Below are 20,729 nucleotides of genomic sequence, written 5' to 3' on the forward strand. Positions count from 1 at the left end.
TATGATAATGGTCCCAATGGTAGAAAAATGCATAGAATAATTTGGCAAGATCAATTGACAAGTGATTCAGTACCTTGAAAAATATGAAAGCACGGTTGCTTGTTTCATAACAAGCACTGCAAAACCTATAGAATGAAAATATTGCTAGCTTGGGAAAGGGAATTTTACATCAACAAACAATCATAATGTAGTAATTATTATTATTTTTAGTCAAGAGCACCAGAGCTATGAGAATATATAAGCAAATAGAATTATAATTATAGTAACAAGAATAACAATATCCATCCAAATACCTTTGGCTTGTATCCAAAGTAATTGTATTTAACTCTAATTTTGTAGTAACAAATATAAATCCCTCTAGAAAACCACTCAATTCATTAGATTACAATTTATTTTGTACTAGTAAATTAACTGTTAGGATAGATAACAACCAACAAAACTAAATGAACCTAACTTGTCACATAGGAGAATATATTTGTACTCTTAAGTTTGATATACTTTTCATGGTGATTATGGTTGTAGTGTTTAAAATGGTTGTAAATAATAGGGAATTGAAGAAAGTTAGCATCTCTTTTGGTAAGTAGAAATCAATATAATTGTATCAATGTAACATTGATTATACAAGAAAATTAAAATGTTTCACCAAAAGTACAGATGTTATGGTTGTCATGTTCTTTTCTTCGGCTCTAGCTTTGCATTAATGACACTGGATATTATTTCAGAGAGCCTTTTGGAGATGGTACTAGTAGTGAGTCATCAGTGAATTAGAATGTTGAAATCGAGCTACACAAAGCCCTTGTTTATCTAAGTTTTGGCCAATGTATCTTGGATAGTAAAAGTTTAAACTAAGTTTAGCTCAAATGTGATTAGTCATTGTTGAGTCAGTCAATTAGAATGTTTGAACTAGAGCTGCACATAGCCCTTGTTTATCTAAGTTTTTGCCAATTTATCTTGCATAGTAAAAATTTAAACTAAGTTTAGCTCATATGTGATTAGTCATTGTTGATTCAATCAATTAGAATGTTTGAATTTGTTCTTAATTTGAATAAGTAAAAATGTGGCAGAGTGGGGATATATTTCATCTAAAAGATATATTCACTAAGTTAGGTTTAAATAAACATAGAAAAACTAAAATCTTTGGTCAAGGATGGATTCAGTCATTGTAAGGATTAATCATGGAATATATTCGCATACAAATAAATCATTGTCTGCAAAGGATCTCTAGTTTTCTAGATTGAAATCTATGGTAGATTAGTGAGTAGGATTTTTTGAGTGACATATTTGGACATCTATACAAAAGTAAGGCATGTCATAAATGAGGATACTGCTAAGCAGCTCAAATTAATAATTTTACCATTTCACTTGTAAATTCTTTTTTTGCATGAATACATTAGAAGAAGGTTTCTACTAACAAAATCAACATGAAAGGAATCAATACTTTGGTGGAACCCATAGTAGAATAGACCTCCATAGCATTTAACCATTTAGTGTTGGGATGAATACAATGCTTATTAAGAAGACATAGTCTTGTTTTGGAAATAGATTTTGAGAAAAAAGTGTTCATAAGTGATGACTAATATTTCTTCATTTTGGTAAATGTAGTTCAATTTGGTGCTAACTTTGACGAAGTAATCTCTTCTTCAAATTCCTCTTCAAGCTCTTCTACTTTGTCAATATTGGAGTTTGTTTTGATGACACTATGGACTCTATTGTATTTAGTAATTGTCTCCTTAGAAAGTATTCGAGAATTGTGCCCACAACTAAAGGGGAAGTCCCTAATGGCTGAGGGTTTTCCCTTAGCATTGTGAGTCAGTTTTCTTTGCCACCTCTAGACATTGGATTGGTTGAGGTATTTGTTTTTCCTTAAAATTTCAAGCGTTTGATAACTTGCGCAAGCAGTCTGTTATCCAACATTGGTTCTTCATCTGCTTTCGACTTTGCAGGAGGTGTTGCTTTGGGTGATCTTGCTTCAATGCGTTGATTACATGACTGGGTAGGGATTCTTCTATGGCTTTTTGGTTCCCCTACCATGGTTTGCTACATGAAATAGACATGCCAATGATATTAGCATAAGAAGGAAGCTTATTCTTGATCCTAATATTGGAATACTTGCTTATACATCTTTGTACTACTTAAAGGAAAAATGTACAATTAGTAGTATAAATTAAGAATCAATGAGGGTAGACTATGTTCCATACATATATAAGTTTTGGGTTCGAGAACCTAAAAGTCATTAACTATAACAGTTGAAGGTAATCCTAAGAAAAGATATGAAAGTTTTTCCATAAGTAAAAGAAAACAAGGCATGAAATACATATATCTCTATTACATTTTAAATTTCTTCCAATTCATGTCAGTACCATCCTAAATTCAATCTACATGTAAGCTTATCTTCCTATAGAGGTTTTTTTTCTTCAAATTGTTTCAAAATCAACTAGCAAGAAGTGTAACTAGAGAGCCTATTTTTTAACATTATTCATTAGGTTAATTATATTTGACATATGTCTTGATCATTCCATATGTCTTGATCACTCTTCCATAGGGGTAATCATCTTTAAAAACTCTTTCATGCCTTTACTGAATTTTGGTACCTTACTCTAAACTTTCACTCGAACCTGACCATCTACGACTTTAATGTGGATTCTTGACAAAGAAAACATCATCGCACCTTACAAAGTGGTGTCTCTTTGAGGTAATTGACCATATTTGTTTTAAGTTTCATCAACTTGAATGAACACACAAAGGTTGTAGTTGTTGTCTTTCGTAAAGGGTAATGATTAAGCCACAACACTTCATCGTATAAGAACTCATATCCTTGTTGCTTGCTGCTTTGTGTTTGCATCTAAATACCATTGGGCTACATCTGAATTCACCATGGGAAAATGTGGTATGTCTATGATCATAGAAGAGGAAATTCACATTTGTCGCTTGTATATTTCCCTTCCCTTATAAGATGATGTCTTTTATGTTTTGAAGCCTCCATCAACCATTTTGGAGTTGCATAAAACTATTTGAGACTATACCACTATACACAAACGGGGCATTTAAACAAGCATTTGCCTTGTAGTTGTGCTATGTTTGTGCACCATATAAAAATCTCCCATTTTGACCCAAATACATTCATATTCATATCCAACTATTCACCTCTTTTAAAATGAATAATTATATATTAAAATGAATATTATATATTTATAATTAAAATGAATATTAATAATTATTCTCGAAAAGTATGAAATATTAAATTGTTGATTATATCATTACAATGTACGAAAAGTATGAAATATTAAATTGTTGATTATATCATTACAATGTTCGAAATTTAACATACTTTCAATAATAGATAATATATGTGATGAAAATTTAGAATAGATAAACATATTCAAATAGTTTTATTTAAAAACATATCTCCATAAAATACTCTAATTGATTGGCTCAATAGATAATTAATATATATAAATTAAAAAGTTAGAAATATTACATGTATTTTCAAAAGACATAATATTTATAGAAAATTTTCAAATCAAATGAATAATAATTGGTAGAATAGCATAGTAAATAAATAAATAATAAAATATAAAAGAACTAATCAATAATTAAAAATGATTGAGATTCCATGATAAAATAGTTCCAACACGTTGTTGCCTAATTTTTTACCAAAAATTAAAGACTACTGGTAGGATGTATGTTATTTCCATATGCACTGCACATGAAGCCCAACTATTATTCCTGAGACTGGACTAGAGAAAGAATGTTTATGTTGAAGTTAGGAGACTTAATACCAATTTTGTGGATTACTCAAGGATCTCATCCAATATTCGCATGAACTTTTATTATAGATGAATGTGTACTATAAGTATCATTTATGACATTGTTGTTTTACACATATTTTAAAAATCCTCATCATATGTAGCTACTGTTTTCCTCCTTCCCATTTGAAATATGTAGCTTACGGCCTCCTCTACAAACCTTGTCCTTTCCAATAGCAAGAAGAAACCAAAAGAGAGGCCATCTGTGATCCTCAAATGCATATTTTTGTTCTATTGGTTGTGTTGATTTTAAGCATATTTTTAGAGTCGGCAGAAAAACTATTTATATCATGGAAGGTTAACTTGAATAGAGTCTACATCTAATTTTAGGAATTTACAATGGGTTGGAAGCAAAACCTTGTTGTTGGTAAAATTCAACTCATCCAAGGCAAAGGGCACACAATACAATAGATGAAGGTGGAATGTTCTACCCACTAGTTCTTCTACTATTTCCTGCTCAAACATCCAACGGTTCCTGTTTCGCACTCAAGATAAGTTTCCTCAAGATAGAACAAAATAAAGTTTACAAAGTGTAGCTATGTACTTGGGTATGGTGGATGAAAGTCAAATGACTACTCATGCAACATGTTTCAGGAAAGTTTTACCAAGCTAAATTTATAAAACCAGTTCCGTCTTCTTTCTATAGTGCAACAATTGATCTAACGAATTTCCCTTCAAGCTTAATTTTACCTACTTTTATAGTTTTCTTATTCTCCTGTTATAATTTCTTTTTTATTAATTAAATCAAAATATAGGAAAATTTATAAATGAATATCTAAGAGAAAAGTAAAATCTCGTCCCAAACATATGCCTTAAACTATAGTGTAATGATATAATTTATGTGGTGACTCTTTAATTGATGAGTACAATGACGCGGTACTCTATTGTTTATTTACCGAAGTTGACAAGAACAATTACATTGTATTAAAGGATTCTCAGCACGAACCAGGGCCAAAGCCAACCCTATTGTTTGCATTGTCGAAAGCCACCGTAATACCCTGTTGCTGAACATTCCCAATGATGTTGACAGCATCATTTGCAGAGGGTAAAAAGGGGAAGCACACAACATCTTCGGCAACTTGAAGTAGAGTTCCCACAGCTGGGATATCGAGGTTGGCGTTGCCTTTGAAATGAAGAGTAATAATTGGGATTTTCACAGCTGTTACGCTGGATAACTGGTAGCAAGGTTGAAACTCTCCAAATGGCGAGGCCGGCTTAACAGCTGGTGCATGTGTCCTCATCTTTTGCTCGAATGAACTTCACAGAGCATCGTACACGGGTTTCACCAGTTGTGTAGCCATCACGGCAGTGTCAATATACGTTATTGTTGGCAGAGCACCAGGCACCTGCAAGTTAACATTTAATCGTTCGCCTCCCACGCTAACACGTTCCAGTCCCAAGATGTACGCACTCGAAGCGAACTGGGGCTCTTTCAGCATGGGTGTGAACACTTTCACAGAGGATGGAATCCCTAAACTCAGCTACCCTTTTGCAGTTACAGACAGGTAATTGGGAAGACAGTAGGAGAACTGCCCACCTGCCTTCTGAGAAACAAGGGAAAGTGTACCCCTTCCCAACCCTAAATGCCCGGATGTGGCAAACTTCCTTGCTGGGGCAAAGCTATAGGCGCATCCCATGTGTAATTCGTTGAAGCTATTGCCTCCCACCTTCAGAGTCTCTGTGATGTAATCACCCTCTGATCCTTGGGCCAGACCGTTGGTGTCGACGTAAGTGCAGATGCCCCACTTGTCGCACTTTGATTGGAAGTCCTTGGGATCAGATCCTAAAGGTGGACATTTGGAAAGCTTGCAAGCAACTGATTTGTATGAGGAGGATTGCTTTGGGACATACATGGGGAACTTCACATTGGAAGCACAGCCCTCGCACGGGTTGCATTGAATCCATGACAGGGAACTCAGCGTGTCAATTCCCATCAGTTGTTTCTGAGCTGGTGTTCCAATGGAAACTTCTACAGTGTATTCTGGGCCTTCTATTTCCTTCCCAGATGTAACAGGAGTGCTGAAGGCAGTTGAGGATGTAGCATTATTGGTGCTGCTTAGAGTAAAACTGGTAAGAATGCGATTAACAAGATATTTATCCCTTTGAAGCCATTGTATCAACACATCCCTCCAACTTGAATTGGAGGCTACATTGAGATGAGTAATTAGTAGATCTGCTCGTCCTCTCTTTTCTTCTTGGAACGACAGTTCCTCGCTTGGTCTACCAGCCGAGGCATTGAAATCCGTCCCCTCTTCAATAAGAAATGTATTCCCTCCAACTATGTAATACTTTTCCTTTATTATTCTTCTACATTCGCAGCCGGGAGAGCAGACGAAACAAATAAGGAGAATGGAGAGTGTGAGGAGTGAAGATTGCTTTTTGATCGCCATTGCCAGCAACTATGAGACTGAATCGTTGTGCTCCTTCTGTAGATTGGCGGGTTTAAATAGGCTGTGTGGCAAGGAAATTACTTTCATTACTATTAAATCGGCGGAACCTTATTTTGTCACCATTAACAAATTTAATATTTGTACGAGCAGCATTGAATCGGCTTGGGTAAAATAATTATTTGTGAGCTTTTATTAAATGAGGGTAACAGTAACAATAGTTAATTTTGAGCAGCTTGTTACAATCGGATTGGTTTCCAGCTCATTAGATGATTATCTTATAGCATTGTGTAATAAAGGTAAATGTTAAATATATTATTAAATATATATTAAAATTTGAATTTTGAAAGATATTTGTTCTTATATGTAAGGTTATATGACTAATGTATGATAATATAATTGAACGATATAGATATCCAGATATGTAAACATGAAATATTCAACATATTAACAAAAGATTCAAGATGGAGAAATAAGATGAAATAGAAAAAAGTGAGCACCATGTGAGGAAACTAGAGGAAGCAGAAACATCACAACACCAAATGATAACCTGACCAAGAAACCAAACATAGCCACTTCACATGAAATGATTTGGCCAACTAAATATTGATTGATTAAACAACTGACCTTGATCATGACCTCTTTGTTGATCTCAAACAAGATCCCATTCAGCATCACCTATATATTATTTTAACACTTAACAAATTGTACATGGAGACCGCTTTGTCATAAGCCTCAAAACAAATTGTACATGGAGACCGCTTTGTCATAACCCTCAATAAATTGCACAAATGACACCAAGCCACCCTCTTTCAAGTTGGTTCATGTAGCCTCTTCATAGTTTTCAATGGAACTCAGCTTGATATTAACAGGGTTACCACAATTTCCGCACTCTCACCTAGGTCCTAAATAATATCCTCAGAGATATCTTCACACCGTCATTAATTATGAGGGTATTTTGACCGGTCCAAAAAGTGGTGATAAAAATGGGAGAGCTTTATGCCTAAATTGTTAATTATGAGGGTATTTTGACTGGTCCAAAAAGTGGTGATAAAAATGGGAGAGCTTTATGCCTAAATTGTCACGCTGACCTTCATAAGATTCAGTGGTGTTATGAATGGAGTAGAAAGTACCAGTGATAATTATGGTTCATTGTAGAAGGTTACCATTATGTGGCATTATTTCTTGGAGCTTTTTTATTTAGATTTTTGTCATTCTATTTCCATAGCTTACAAGTTTTTGGGTGCTCTTTCTAGTGTGTTTAGCCTTTAATGGATCCCAGCAAGTTTTATATAAGCACTAATACATTTGGCATCGATTTGCAACGGCCAAGTGTCGGAATTGCGACGCAACTGTGTCAGCACTGCGACGGCAGAAGACGTCGTTGTTTTTAGTCACAAATTACGAAGTCTATTCTTGGATGTCGCAATTTCGACGTCTTCACCATGCATTGCGACAGGGTGACGTCGGCATCTGCCCACGGGTTCACTGAGGCGAGAGCCTTTACAGTTCTTCCGTGGGCGTCGCACTTGCGATGTCCATGGAAACTTGTGACGGTGCTAGCGGCGCAGTAGCGCTGCTGTCGACGCTGCTGGCCATCGCAATTGCAACACAAAATCATCAATTGCGACGGCGTCGCTATGAACGTGATGCTTATTTCGTCGCAATGCGCATGCGAACATCGCAATGGCGACGTCCGTGGTTAGCAATATGGCGGGGCTGCTGTGGCAGCGACGCCAACTGCCGTCGCCGCCACAGTGGCCCCGCCACAAGCATCATCTTCAGCTGCTAGCTCTAGCAATGTGTTCACAGTCATGTTGAGCAGTTGTATTGCTGCTTCATCAAATGCGGTTGCCCATAGCTCCCTAGTGTGGTCTTGCAATTATAGGCGGACCATGTAGCTATAATTGCATTCCGTAAATTCCTTGTCGCATTTTTTACCATACCATTCTTCATTTGCATTTTCAGACAACTTTTTCTTGCATTGCTTTCTTGCCACTTGGCTGGGGCAAGCCGAGCAGGATAGCTTGTCTGTGTTGACCTCTATAATGGTTGCTTTCACGATGCACTTTATAGCACAAGTAGAACGCACAGTTTGATCATGTATGTCATAAATTGTCATTCTCAATACTGCAGGAGGTTGTGGGGCGTAGCTAATCGATGGCTCACCATTGTCCTTAACATTGTCATCAAACCATGACTTTAACTCCGATGTCTCTGGAATTTGGAGATTGATCATCAGTTGTGTATTACCTGTGGTGTTGAGTACTCTTCCATTGAAATCAGTAACACAGCCTCCCTTAACCACTAGAACTATAGTGTCTTGCAAGTAGTAGCTTTGTTGCAATTCACTGCCCACTTGCTCGGCTGCTGAGCCCCAAAGCGTTAGATCAATGGGCCTATGAGTCATATGAAGCAATTGGATGGCGCGCCGAGAAACTTCCATTCCATTTGCTCTTCTTATCAAGGAGGTTGGTTGTACACATATTGTTTGCCGGTGCCCTGTTGTTGCTCCCTCGGCTGGTGTTGGAGATGGTAACAACATCCTCTCGATCTTCTGAATCCATTACATGGCTAAATGAAATATATATTCTCGCCTTTTTGCTACCCATGCTTCTAGAATTTATACCTTTTACTATAACATTGTAATTCTCATAAGGTGTAGCTTGCTAAAGAATCACTAGTATGAGGATGAAGCTCCATGGGTTGTGCCAATAGAGATATATACAAGCTTGCTTTAATTTATATCAATAACCAAGTGTCAAATTAAATCATAGTAACAGGAATTAGACATTGAAGTTAGTGAATTACAGGACCATACTATCTTAAACAGAAGAACATAACACACACATCATTATATGTAAAATCGAGCTTGTTACGATTAAAGAATAAAAATGGAATTTGAATAAGATGATGAGATGCTAATTAATTACAAAACACCTAAAGAAAATTTTGCAATGAAAAATATGAAGTTCAATGAAGTGGCTCATACACTCGCCTATGTAGATGTAATTTATCCGAACTTTAATGGATCCTGTCAGAAAGACCCCAGTGTGAAACAACAGCTCACTTGGAGGTCACGCAATCTGACACAGCCACCAGTAAAGACAGGCAAACTAAATTTCTCGGCCATCACAAGCAGCAGCGTGAGGATTTCAGGGCAGAATGGTTTTGGTATAAGTTTTCAGAGGCTGACAACCTCAAGGATCCTGCAAAATAATGATGTAGAAGGGTGGATTGGTAGAACTAAACAATCCAAGAGACCAATACCTACAACAACTAAATTTAGGCTAGTGAAGGCATGGAACAATATTACACAGCCCTAACTGGATATTGTCAATGTTTTCATCATTTGACTGCTCAAGGTTAAAGAGCACAGAAGAGATAAGGAACACAAACTCAATAGTAAAATCGAGACTCCAAATCTATAACAAATTTGTACACTAGTATTAAACAGGGACGAAGGCTAAAAATCCAAATTTCACAACAGAAGAAGCTATCAAACCAAATCAGAACACCATAGAGCATGGAATCGCATAATGGCATTTTACCTAAATCATGGAAGAGAACTCCAAACACTGTTGTCCACCTCTCCTACCGTCGTCCCAGTTCCTGTAAGAGGTAACAAAGAACGATGTAAGCAAAGTTATTGAGAAGCAGAAAACATGCATTCTTTCCAAACGACAGCAATCACACTTATCTATTCTAAATTTTATTAGTTCTTTAAATCCACTTGTTGCACAATCTTCGCAGAAGCAATTCCGTTTAGTAGTATAGATTGCAAGAACTTGCAATCTCTAAGAGAACTCTTTGGATAGATCCATAAAAATATTTAACATGAGTATGTTTGTGCAGGTTCTGAAGCTGAGTATCCCACAAATTTGATAATTTTTTGAAATGAGCCACTATTACTTTCCAATCAATACACCACAGAAACCTGCAATGAAATGCAAGTTATCTAAAGTAGAAAAAAATTCTTGTGGAAGAGCTACCTTAACAATTCAGAAAAAATGGGTATTAGCGAAATTCTGATCCAACCGAAATCCAATGCATTAATTACATAGTTACAAGCAAACCATCCAAATAGCCAGATATGTGGTTTTTAATATCCAATCTCAATTTCCAAATTATTTTTTGAGGCATGTTATTAAGAGATTTAGTTTTCATCAAATCAAAACCAAGCACATGGATGAACTACTCGTTAACCCCAACCATGCACATTGTTATTTATAAATTAAATGTATTTTTTAGTATTTGGGGTTGATAGGCATGTAGCATCTTACATCCTCCCAAAATCAATAGCGTATTGGTTGCCCACATTTATGCTGACATGTCACAAAAACCAACCAATATCAATGTAGAAACAACCAAAGAAAACCAGGTCCTTATTGGCACAATTTGTGTGGCAAGTGAAGGAATTGAGGATTAAGCTGCACAAAATATGGCAGAATAAAAATACAATGTCCATGTAAGATTTAGGGTTTTGATGAAATAGTTCTTATTGCCAGGAGATGGGACCAAATTGACGTGGAAGTAGCCATTGATGATGTTGAGAATAATTGTTGTTTAATTTGAGCAGTTGTCAAAGAATGTGGGCATACCAGCCAAAAATAAATTACACCCCGGCTTATAGATCTTAGACCACAAGAATGGATCCATTCACTGCTGTGATTGGTGGGGAGGAGCAGAATATTGTTGTATGTGTCGAGAGGGCTTCCATTGGTAAAACCTTATTCCGCCTTAGGTATATAGTACAAACATTTGTTAGAAGAGTCTCATCCCTTTCGGCGGGGTGGTCTTCTTGGGAAGTTTAGTTGGGCAGACTTTAGAAAATTGCATCCTAAATTGAGCTTGCAGATTGATTAAGGTATGGATAGAGACAATGCTATGAGCCTAGGGCTTGCCATAACACAATTTTTGTAATAATTTGAAGCCTGATTAAAAGGCCAGACCATCCAAGTAACATTGCAAACTGCAAGGAAGTGGAGGTTCAAGTTGGAAGGAATCACCAAATGTTTTGAATGGCCCGCAGGGGAAGTATAAGTGTGCCGCTTATAAACTTGAGGACTTGTTTGATTGCCTATATGTCATAATGCTCCAAGTGAAAACCACTCAACAAAATACTACAACACGGGAACAATATTTTTTTTTCATTCTTTGACAATCATTAATAACATTTTCGACATTCCTCTTCTAGGGTTGATGAAGTTAATGACACAGGAATTATCTCATCATGCAATCACTAAACTAATGCATTCGGAAGAATAGCTCTGAAAATTTTCTTAAGTCATCCAATGACATTCTAGAATGATTTCACGATAGTAGCACTACCCCTCAACTTCCTATGAATGTAATGGAAGTTTGAACCTCTTTTGTAAGAATATGCCAGTTCAGCATTGTGATAACATTCTTTGAAGGACGAGGATAGTTTTCCATGAGTATCTTGGGGATGTTTCTCTTATCTAGCGATTTAGGACAATTTATCAGATCCTCAAACAAATGAGTAATGGAAATACATGCACTTCCATTTGTATTCTTTCAATCATATTCTAATCAAATCTTTCAAAACCACTCTTGAAAAATAACATCCTCTTTGCTTTATTCACCATAATAACATTAAATTCCCTATAATAGATTTTGTCATCTCAAAATTGAAAATTGCAGAAGCTTCAACTTAAAATTTGGTTGTCTCCCCTCTTAAGCTACAACAAATTTTGTAACATAAAATTCAGTCCACTGCATCATCATGCATCGGTGTTCCTAGCATAATACCAGGCGTATGCTATGAAATACCATACTTATCAAACATAGATCCCTTATGAAGCATTGGATCACATAAGTAAATTGAGCTATCTCAACCAAGTATTGGCTTATGGCTTTGGAAAATCAATGTAGGTTCTTTGGCCTACATATTGAAGGCTTGGATGAAGATTGAATGGACAATTTTATTTGGCTTTTTTAAGGAAATGGTATTTGAACTCATAAGAAATTAGAGTGGTGATCTCTTATGAAGCGTTGGAGTTTATGAGTGTATCACAACCTATATGGAGAATCAACACACATTCGTGTGTTTTGGGGTAGGGTGGTTATTTGAGTATATATCTTATGTTTCTTTTCTCCTCTTGTTTTCTCTTATGTCAACACTCTTCTTAACTTTTATAGATTTGGTTTATGTTGCATTATTATCTTCAACGGTCTAAGGAGGAGTTCATTATATTTTCTTCTAGTATCAATAAAGTAAATATCAAATGTCTTACATGAGGAAGTACAAACAACTTAGATAAGTATTACTTTCAACTAGCCAAAAACTATTGTTATTGACACAAAATTTTCTTGTGCATTAACAAGTTATAAGTTTTTTTAATGTTGTGATGTTGCTATCAGGATTCAATTGTGTAGTTTTTGGTCAAACTCATTGGTCTATGTTTATGAGTAGTGTTTCACAATAACTTCTTTCTCATTAGAATGAATAGAACACTAAATACTCATTGCATCTAGGTTTGCTCACGAAGGTGAAGCGTTGGGCTTTCTCAAGATGTTACCCACCCAAGCACCACTCCAACCCAAATGTTCTTAACCATGGAGTTTTTTAAAGGTTAATGTCATGCTCAAAAATCAAGGCTAAAGCACACAAATTTTTTAAAAAAAGGTAATAACAAGTATCTTATTGAGCTTCACTTTGTTTCGAGAATAGTTTAATATTCTCTACTAAATAGGGCCAACCACGTGAAGGTGGAAGCTCATTTGGCCCCACCCCCCTCCCCCTAACATCACTCTACGTTCCCCGTTAACATCTATCATTCATTCATTCTTTCAACCATTAATAAAATGCAACATTCAATCAATATCACATGATAACATTCAATCAATATCACATGATAACATTCATTAACACATTAGATTCGTTAATGTGCAACATTCATCAATATTCTGGATTAACGCATAATTCATGAACATACATTAGCACATAATTAAATTCATTGAGACATAAAATACAATCATTATCAATTAAGGTATGCAGTGACAATCATTTCTTTTTTTTCTTTCTATTTCTTTTTTCTATGTAAGCTCTAAGAGGAGCATCAGTGTCATCATCAATTCCCCCCTCATCAGTTGTTCTGTTCTCTATTCTTGATGATCTCAAATTCCTATGCTATTGCAAAGGGGGGTCCTCTGCAATAACAAATAAAAGAGTTAAATTAAAAACAATTTATTATAATTGTTATAAGTATTTAATTATTTTAAATAACATAACTGTGTCTCTTTACTTGATCTGACCACATCATTTTGTCTGGACTCAACGTCAACACGATCATGAACATCGACCCCTCGATCCTCTACAACTACTATACAAAATGTTACGTTAATCCAAACACCAATTGCAATTACATATAAAAAATTTAATAGCAAATGTATACCTCCACCACTGGGATGCACATCATGTGAACCTTCGACATCCACAGATTGTGTAGAAGGATTGTTAGGCTGCATTCCAACATCCTACGTATTGTTATCATTGCTTGCTTAAAACAGATATACTCACTTTATATTGGAACTTAACATCAAAAAGACTAATTAGTAAAGTATTCAATTTGAAATAAATTTCATTTAGCTTATTTACCTGTGGCTTAGATGCATCAGTATTAGAACCTTCCACACTAATTTCAGCTCGTAGCCATTCAACCACGGCTCTATAGCCTTGTTGGAAGCCAATTCTCTTATCGTCTTCTGTGAGGCATCTCTTGAACTTTGAGCCCTGCATTTTTGCGTGGTATGGTGAATTTTACTTGCATTGTTTCATCAACCAATGGAGGGTAGTTAAAATATCAACAGCAAATCATTTATATCCATCACAATATAATAGGAGAAAAATTGAGCAATCTACTATATAAATGTTGCGTGTTTCTATGCTTTGCTTGTACCAACTTTTTTGTCCAAATTCTTAAGTTGGGTAAGAGTTAGTTCACCTCTTTGGAAATAAAAATGGCTGCAAGTGCTGCTACATTCCCTCATTCTTTCAATCACTGCCTTTATTCTCAACTATTGGAGGAAAATTCAGTTAAGGGTGAGATTTTAAATAATGTCATATTAGTGAATCACAAGTTTTCTTCATTAATATAGATTGCAGAGTCTTGACTTCAATTGTTGAATTGTTTATATTGAATATGAAAATCCACTACTATTATTATATTATATTGACCTATTTATAATTGATGAGCTAAATAAGGGAGTCCTAGCATTTCCCTTCACATTATATAAAAAATTTGATACAATTTTTCATTTACTAATACTTACAACTCTTGCTTGAAGTTTCGAAAAACCACCAGAGCCGAGCTTGTGTGTCCCGTGCTTTTCTAGTCTTGCCTTTGTTGCCTTTGATGTGTCAAGCAATCTATGAAAAGTTTGAAATATGTTAGATAGTATAAATATGGAGGTTAATTTGTACATAATTAGATTCTCAACAGTATCACATACCTTGCTGTACTCTCCACTAGTGTAATATTATTTTTCTTGTCAGCTTTATACTTTCCATCCAAAATCAGAGCCTGCCACTCAGCCTCAGGAACATAGGGCAGACGCTCGTACCTGGGGTTGTCCCATAAATTTTTTCTGTACTGGTACCTAATATACTTCAAAGATAAACCAACTTTTTCAAGGAGCTTGTTTCTCTCGAATGCACGAGGTCCAAAGAGTTGGGTCATGCTCTCTATAAGATCATCCTTCAACGGTTTGCGTTGGTGATTCTACCTTTTAAGTAAAAACAAACATGTTAGACTCATAAATGAAGTGAAGCTACCTTTAATATAGTTCAAGAAATGGACGAAAAGGAAAACTATTATAGCAATGATATGAAATCAAAATAGTGGTTTGGGGTTTTAGTTAGGATATGATGTTCCACCAGGTACGCATGGTGGGCCCAAATATTCGCAAACACTCATCACCAAGTTTTCTCCAAAAAAGATCATTCCCTACAAAACAATCATGGGATCATTAGTCGATGAAGAGTGATCAAAAACTAAATTACTATTATATCACTATAGAATAATAATAACTTTAAAGTACCTGGAACTTTGGCTACTTTTAATGGAATGCCTTCATCGTCGCTGACGATCAATGTGATATCCTTCACCGTTCCCGTACTAGGAATATAGGAACATCCAGGAAATGATGTTGCAGGTCCTATTGCAAAAAGTTTCATAAGTCTTTGTCATGATCGAAGTATAAAAGAACAAATGATAATTGATGTTATAAAGTTGTAAAAAAGAAACTGTTTGTTGCTGTCATAAGAGAGAAAATGAGGGATTTGTGTACTAGCAGATGGTGCAACAGTCGATGCATGTAAGCTGTGTGTTGCTGACTCAGCAGTTGGAAAGAGATTTGTGGTTGTCCTGGATGGAGGTGGCGTCATCGTAGGATTCAATTGATGTGAAGCTGAAGAACAAAATTGTTAGAGCATGCATAAATATAGAACGCGTGGACTAGCATGGACAAGATTGTTAGAGCATTAAAAAAAAGGATTGTTCGAGCATGTATTGTCAATGATTATGATCATTCCTATATATATTTAGTGGAAAACAAAAGTGGGGAATGGAACATGCGATCTACCTGAACCACCTGCAGCACCCTCATCATGGGAACGTGGCTCAAAATCAAGCAAAAAACTCTGTAAAGACAACACATCCATATTTTAATTAATGCCATAAAAGAGCATAACATAAAAACCATTATTGAACTCTTGTTATAATTAAAAATTTCATTAATACTTACTTTTAAGGACTCAGAGGTGTGCAACAATTCAGATGCCCTATCTTTTATTTGTTGAGTCATAGGCTTTATGGTTTCCAAACGTAGAATTTCTTTGCTAATTTTCTTTAAATTAATTTTAATCGAATCGATCGGGTCATCGGTCTCTGCCAAATCGATATAAAAAGGGTCCTCCTCAGGGGGGGCCTGCTGAGGGACTACAGGTTCCTTTCCCTCCCCCCGACCACTAGCCCTCTGTGACAAAAATAGTATTAGTATTATCAAAATTACTCCAAAACAATAAAGAAAACAACATTAAAAAAATAACATTTTGTTTCTATCTAGTTTGCACAATTACAAATGAGTTTTACCTGCTCATGTGTAGATGAGTAAGGAGCATCGTCAGCACCCCCTCTGGGCGATTGCTCTGTATTGTGCCCCTGTGTCAAAGATGAAGTATAAAAATGTTAGCAAAAAATTTATTGACTAAATGGTGTGTTGGAGTCATTGATTAGAAGTTGGTTTAATAGTATGAACCACCCCCATGATAGTAGCCTCGTTTGTATCTATGTGGTTCAAATTGTAATCAATAAGAAGCTCTTCCTCTGCACGTATTGATTTTATCACACAGATGAATACATGATTTCCCTCGCGTGCCTCAAATATGATATTGGGTTGCTTTATTGTTGACCCAGGTCGTGTACTATTTTTAAAACTCGCAATATTCCCTGTTGCTTTTGGCCTTCCATCAATGTATATAGCCACACTTTTACTTTGATTATTGTCTTGCTACTGTATATAATTTGCCGAGAGGGCATACCTACGCATACTTTTTTTATATTTAACAATATGCATCCAACTTTTGTAATCGTAACATGATCCAACATACTCCATCAATTCAAAAAAAAATTTGTAAGACACCTTTATGCCGTCCATAGAAAATAGGCCCAAACCATGTAGTGATGATGGTGCTATGCGATATATCCTCTCATTAACACAAAAATTAGTGTTTATCGGAGGAAGTTCCTTGGGTACCTAATGTTTCTGTAGATGTTGGTACCTCAAGGGCACCTCGATGTCACCTTCCGTCTCATCATCATAAGAACATGACCCCCCTTGAGAAAGGAAAAATTTCATGCGTTTATTGAATTTTCTTCTAGTCCTTTGACCTCTAGTTAATCTCCCTATTCTAGATAAACTGTATGTCTCACTTTCCTCTTCTATTCCTATATTTCCCTCACTCGAGGAAGACACTTCTGACAAATACCTATTCGCTGGTACCTGCAAATGGGAGAGATCTTAGAATACATCAATCTTACTATTGATAAGTGTATTGAATAGACTGTCTATAAGGAGTATTGACTTATACCTGTCAATCCATGAGACTGTGCGGGATGCTCCTGAAAGGGGTTCAATTTCCTGCAAATGTAATTCAATTATTGTGAGCATAATCACATCATAATCATAATCACATCCAGCATTAGCATCACATTAAAATTAAAAACATTAAAAGGTACACAATAAAACACTTAAATCAGGCTCACATTATAAGCCTACTAGGGAAGTAGGCCTAGTGAAGGGCTAAAACTGGGTTTTTGTATCAACTGATGAGTTGAGGGCTTAGTCACCTTGGGGACATGCTATTTGAAGTTGTTTGATGTGTGTGGAGGTGGAGGAAACACCTAGACTAAAGCCACTTGCATAACATTTTGAAATTCAGTTAGATATTTTATATTAATTAAGACAACTGTAATTTCTTCCAAAACCCATTATAATAATTTTAAAATGGATTATTGGTTTCTTTTTACTTACTGTGTAAATCCCTTAGATCCAAATACATGTACTGAAATAAGTTTTCTAGTTTTAGTCTGTAAATCAACATACTGATACAATGTTATTCCTATTCTAAAATGAAATGTTAGAGATACTTGAATTATTAACCATAAAATTGGGTAAGCACTTATATTATGTTTTCCCTATGAATTTTATTTTAGGTACAACTCCCTTTTATAGATATTTAATGAATTTCCTTTCCTAAACTAAACACTTACAAATGCTTTTGACCTGAAAGAAAATAAGGCTCAATATATTCACGCATCAATATGTGTTTTAAATAGTTTTATTTAATTAATTTAGATTAATAGTTAATTTAGATTAGCAGTATTCTATTTGTAGTTGAAACTTGTAGCTTTTAAATAGATAATGAATAAACTATGTAACCATATATATATAAGACAAATATATTTCTATCAAGAAATGAATATTAAATAGATTAAGTATTGATGGCATACATCTAAATTCCATCATCATCATCCTCATCGTCATCATCATCATCATCATCATCATCATCATCATCATCATCATCATCATCATCATCATCATCATCATCATCATCATCCTCGTCATCATCATCGTCGTCATCATCATCATCCTCCTTGCCATCATTGTCGTCGTCGTCATCATCATCAACATCATCATCAACATCAACATCATCTTTATCATCATCATCAGTAGCAGCATCATCGTCATCATCTTCTTCTTCTTCTTCATGAAAATTTGTGTCAACAACATCATCCAATAACTGTCGATCATGATCACCATCTACATCATCTTCTACTTCTTCGGTATCTTCTTCTTCCATCGCATTATACTTTATTGGCCTTCCTCTCGGTTCATGTCTAACAACAAATGACCAACCTGGTTTATGTGGAACCTCTGAGTAAAATACCTACTCACATTGGCTTGGAAGAACATAAGGCTCATCCCCAACTGGCTCAAACGGCCTTGTATTAACCATTGTAAATCCATTATCATGTTCAATAACAGTTCTGTCAGGATCATTTGGATTAAGTTGTAGCCTGTACCATTTGAAAACGAAGAGTACTAATTTGAAGGAACTAAAGTCACACTCAATTATCTCATCCAAAATGCCATAGTATCAATTTTCATACTCTTGAGGATGTAAGTCGTTTCTAGATGAAATATTAGTCACTTGAAAGACTGCAGTTATTCCTGAATCACAAGTTTTCTTCGTGTCATCCAACACTTTGACGCGAAATTTCTAACCATTACAGAACATAGCCTTGTGGTGTTTAACTTGCAATAATATGTGAAACATATCAAAATTATTGTATCGTGAGTTGATAAACATACAGGTGATTAATAAATTTGTACGTACCTGAAAATCTCTTGAACCACATGCTAAATCTATTTCCTTTTGCGTAACATTGGAATCTCCATTATGATGAGCTTCTTTAACCAATGAAGATACACCTTCCCATGTTAATGTGCGACTAGAATGTTGACATCGTTCAATCCATACCATCATCCAATCAAGATTGTTTGCAATATACAAATATAGTGCATCCCACTCTCGAGCACCTGTACAAAAAAAAAATAGACAACTTACAACCGATTTATTTTGAAGATTAAGAAATAATTTATTAATATAACATCTTATAATTTATTACCTCTCACTTTCCTCAATGTACCTTTCCCCATCAAGTACTCCCCTTCTAATTTTTTAAAAGGCTCGAGATCCCAAATGCGATCTACATGGATATTTGATGCAAACTTAGAAAGATATTTAGTAGTGTACACCATAGTCTGGTATACCATATATCACTCTACCATAGAACCCTCAGGATGTGCTCTTTGTCAAACCAAAGCCTTCAAAGATTTCAAATTCCTCTCAACCATCCACATTGACCTAGTGTGTACAGGTCCACACAATTCAATCTCCTCAACTAGGTGTATGAGGTAGTGTTCCTGTGCATTGAAAAAAGTTGGAGGTAGACACTTTTGCATTTCACACAGTAAATGAGGAATTCTTCTCTTCCAATAGTTTATATCTTCTTTATGGATTTCTTTAGATGACAACCACCTACATTAAGAGATTCAAGTCACAAAAAAATATAGATATGAGACTTTACAAAATAATATACAATAGATTACATAGCAAGAAAAAAAAATCACGAATATAATAAATATATTCAACAAATTGAACAGATATTACTGCTTACCTCATATATTTTCCAAGATCGTATATCACTTGTTTGATGTTATTGTTGAAGTGCTCTGGGAGAGATAGAGGAAGCACGTACTGCAGTAATTATAAACCAATCATTTCATTGTTTTCTAACATAACATAATGAACAATTCATGTAGTTTATGAATATATTGTAAATACAGAAGAACATAACTTACCTTGACGAAAGTATGCCAATCATGCATTTTGAGCCCTGGCCCAAATTCACTTTTTTTTGATATGAGATTGTTTATGTTCGCAGCAAATCCCGTGGGAAATCAAATTTTTCGTATGACTTCTTTTATGGCATCACTTTGCTGCTCCATTAATAACCATGGAAGGGCACTTATATTAATATGATCTCTGTTGCTATTTGAGTGAATGAAATTTTTCAATGCATGATTGGATTCATGTATGTCATTAAAAATTTTGACAATTTTTTTCTTTGTCACGCCTTACATCCAATATTTTCCATAATGTCTCTGTTATATTCTTTCCACTATGCATAGTATCAAACAAATGCACAATTTGTAAGTGCTCGTAGTAGGGCAACCTACCAAATTGTTTGGGATAGCTTTTTAGTCCCTTTGGAAGGTTGTCAGTATTGCCTTGACGACCTTCACGATCATCAATTACACAATTAGTCAACAAAAATCACAATAGAAATATATAAATTACAAACATAAACCATTAGGTCGAACGGCATTACCTCGATGATTAATTCTATTATATTCCAACTTCCATAGGCGAGGTGTCATTCTTCGT

At 35.4% G+C, this 20,729-nt stretch overlaps 1 protein-coding gene across 1 annotated transcript; it reads right to left on the bottom strand.

Moving 5' to 3' along the window:
* Positions 1–5,287: 5,287 nt before the first annotated feature.
* On the bottom strand, positions 5,288–6,196 carry LOC149535984 (aspartyl protease 37-like). The gene has a single exon (XM_089806200.1). It carries the CDS (start codon positions 6,194–6,196, stop codon positions 5,288–5,290), a length of 909 nt encoding a protein of 302 aa, XP_089662326.1.
* Between the last annotated feature and the right edge of the window lie 14,533 nt (positions 6,197–20,729).

The sequence above is a fragment of the Cupressus sempervirens genome, chromosome 10 (assembly GCF_028749045.1).
Source record: "Cupressus sempervirens isolate cs-2001-9-10 chromosome 10, ASM2874904v1, whole genome shotgun sequence".
Taxonomy (NCBI): domain Eukaryota; kingdom Viridiplantae; phylum Streptophyta; class Pinopsida; order Cupressales; family Cupressaceae; genus Cupressus; species Cupressus sempervirens.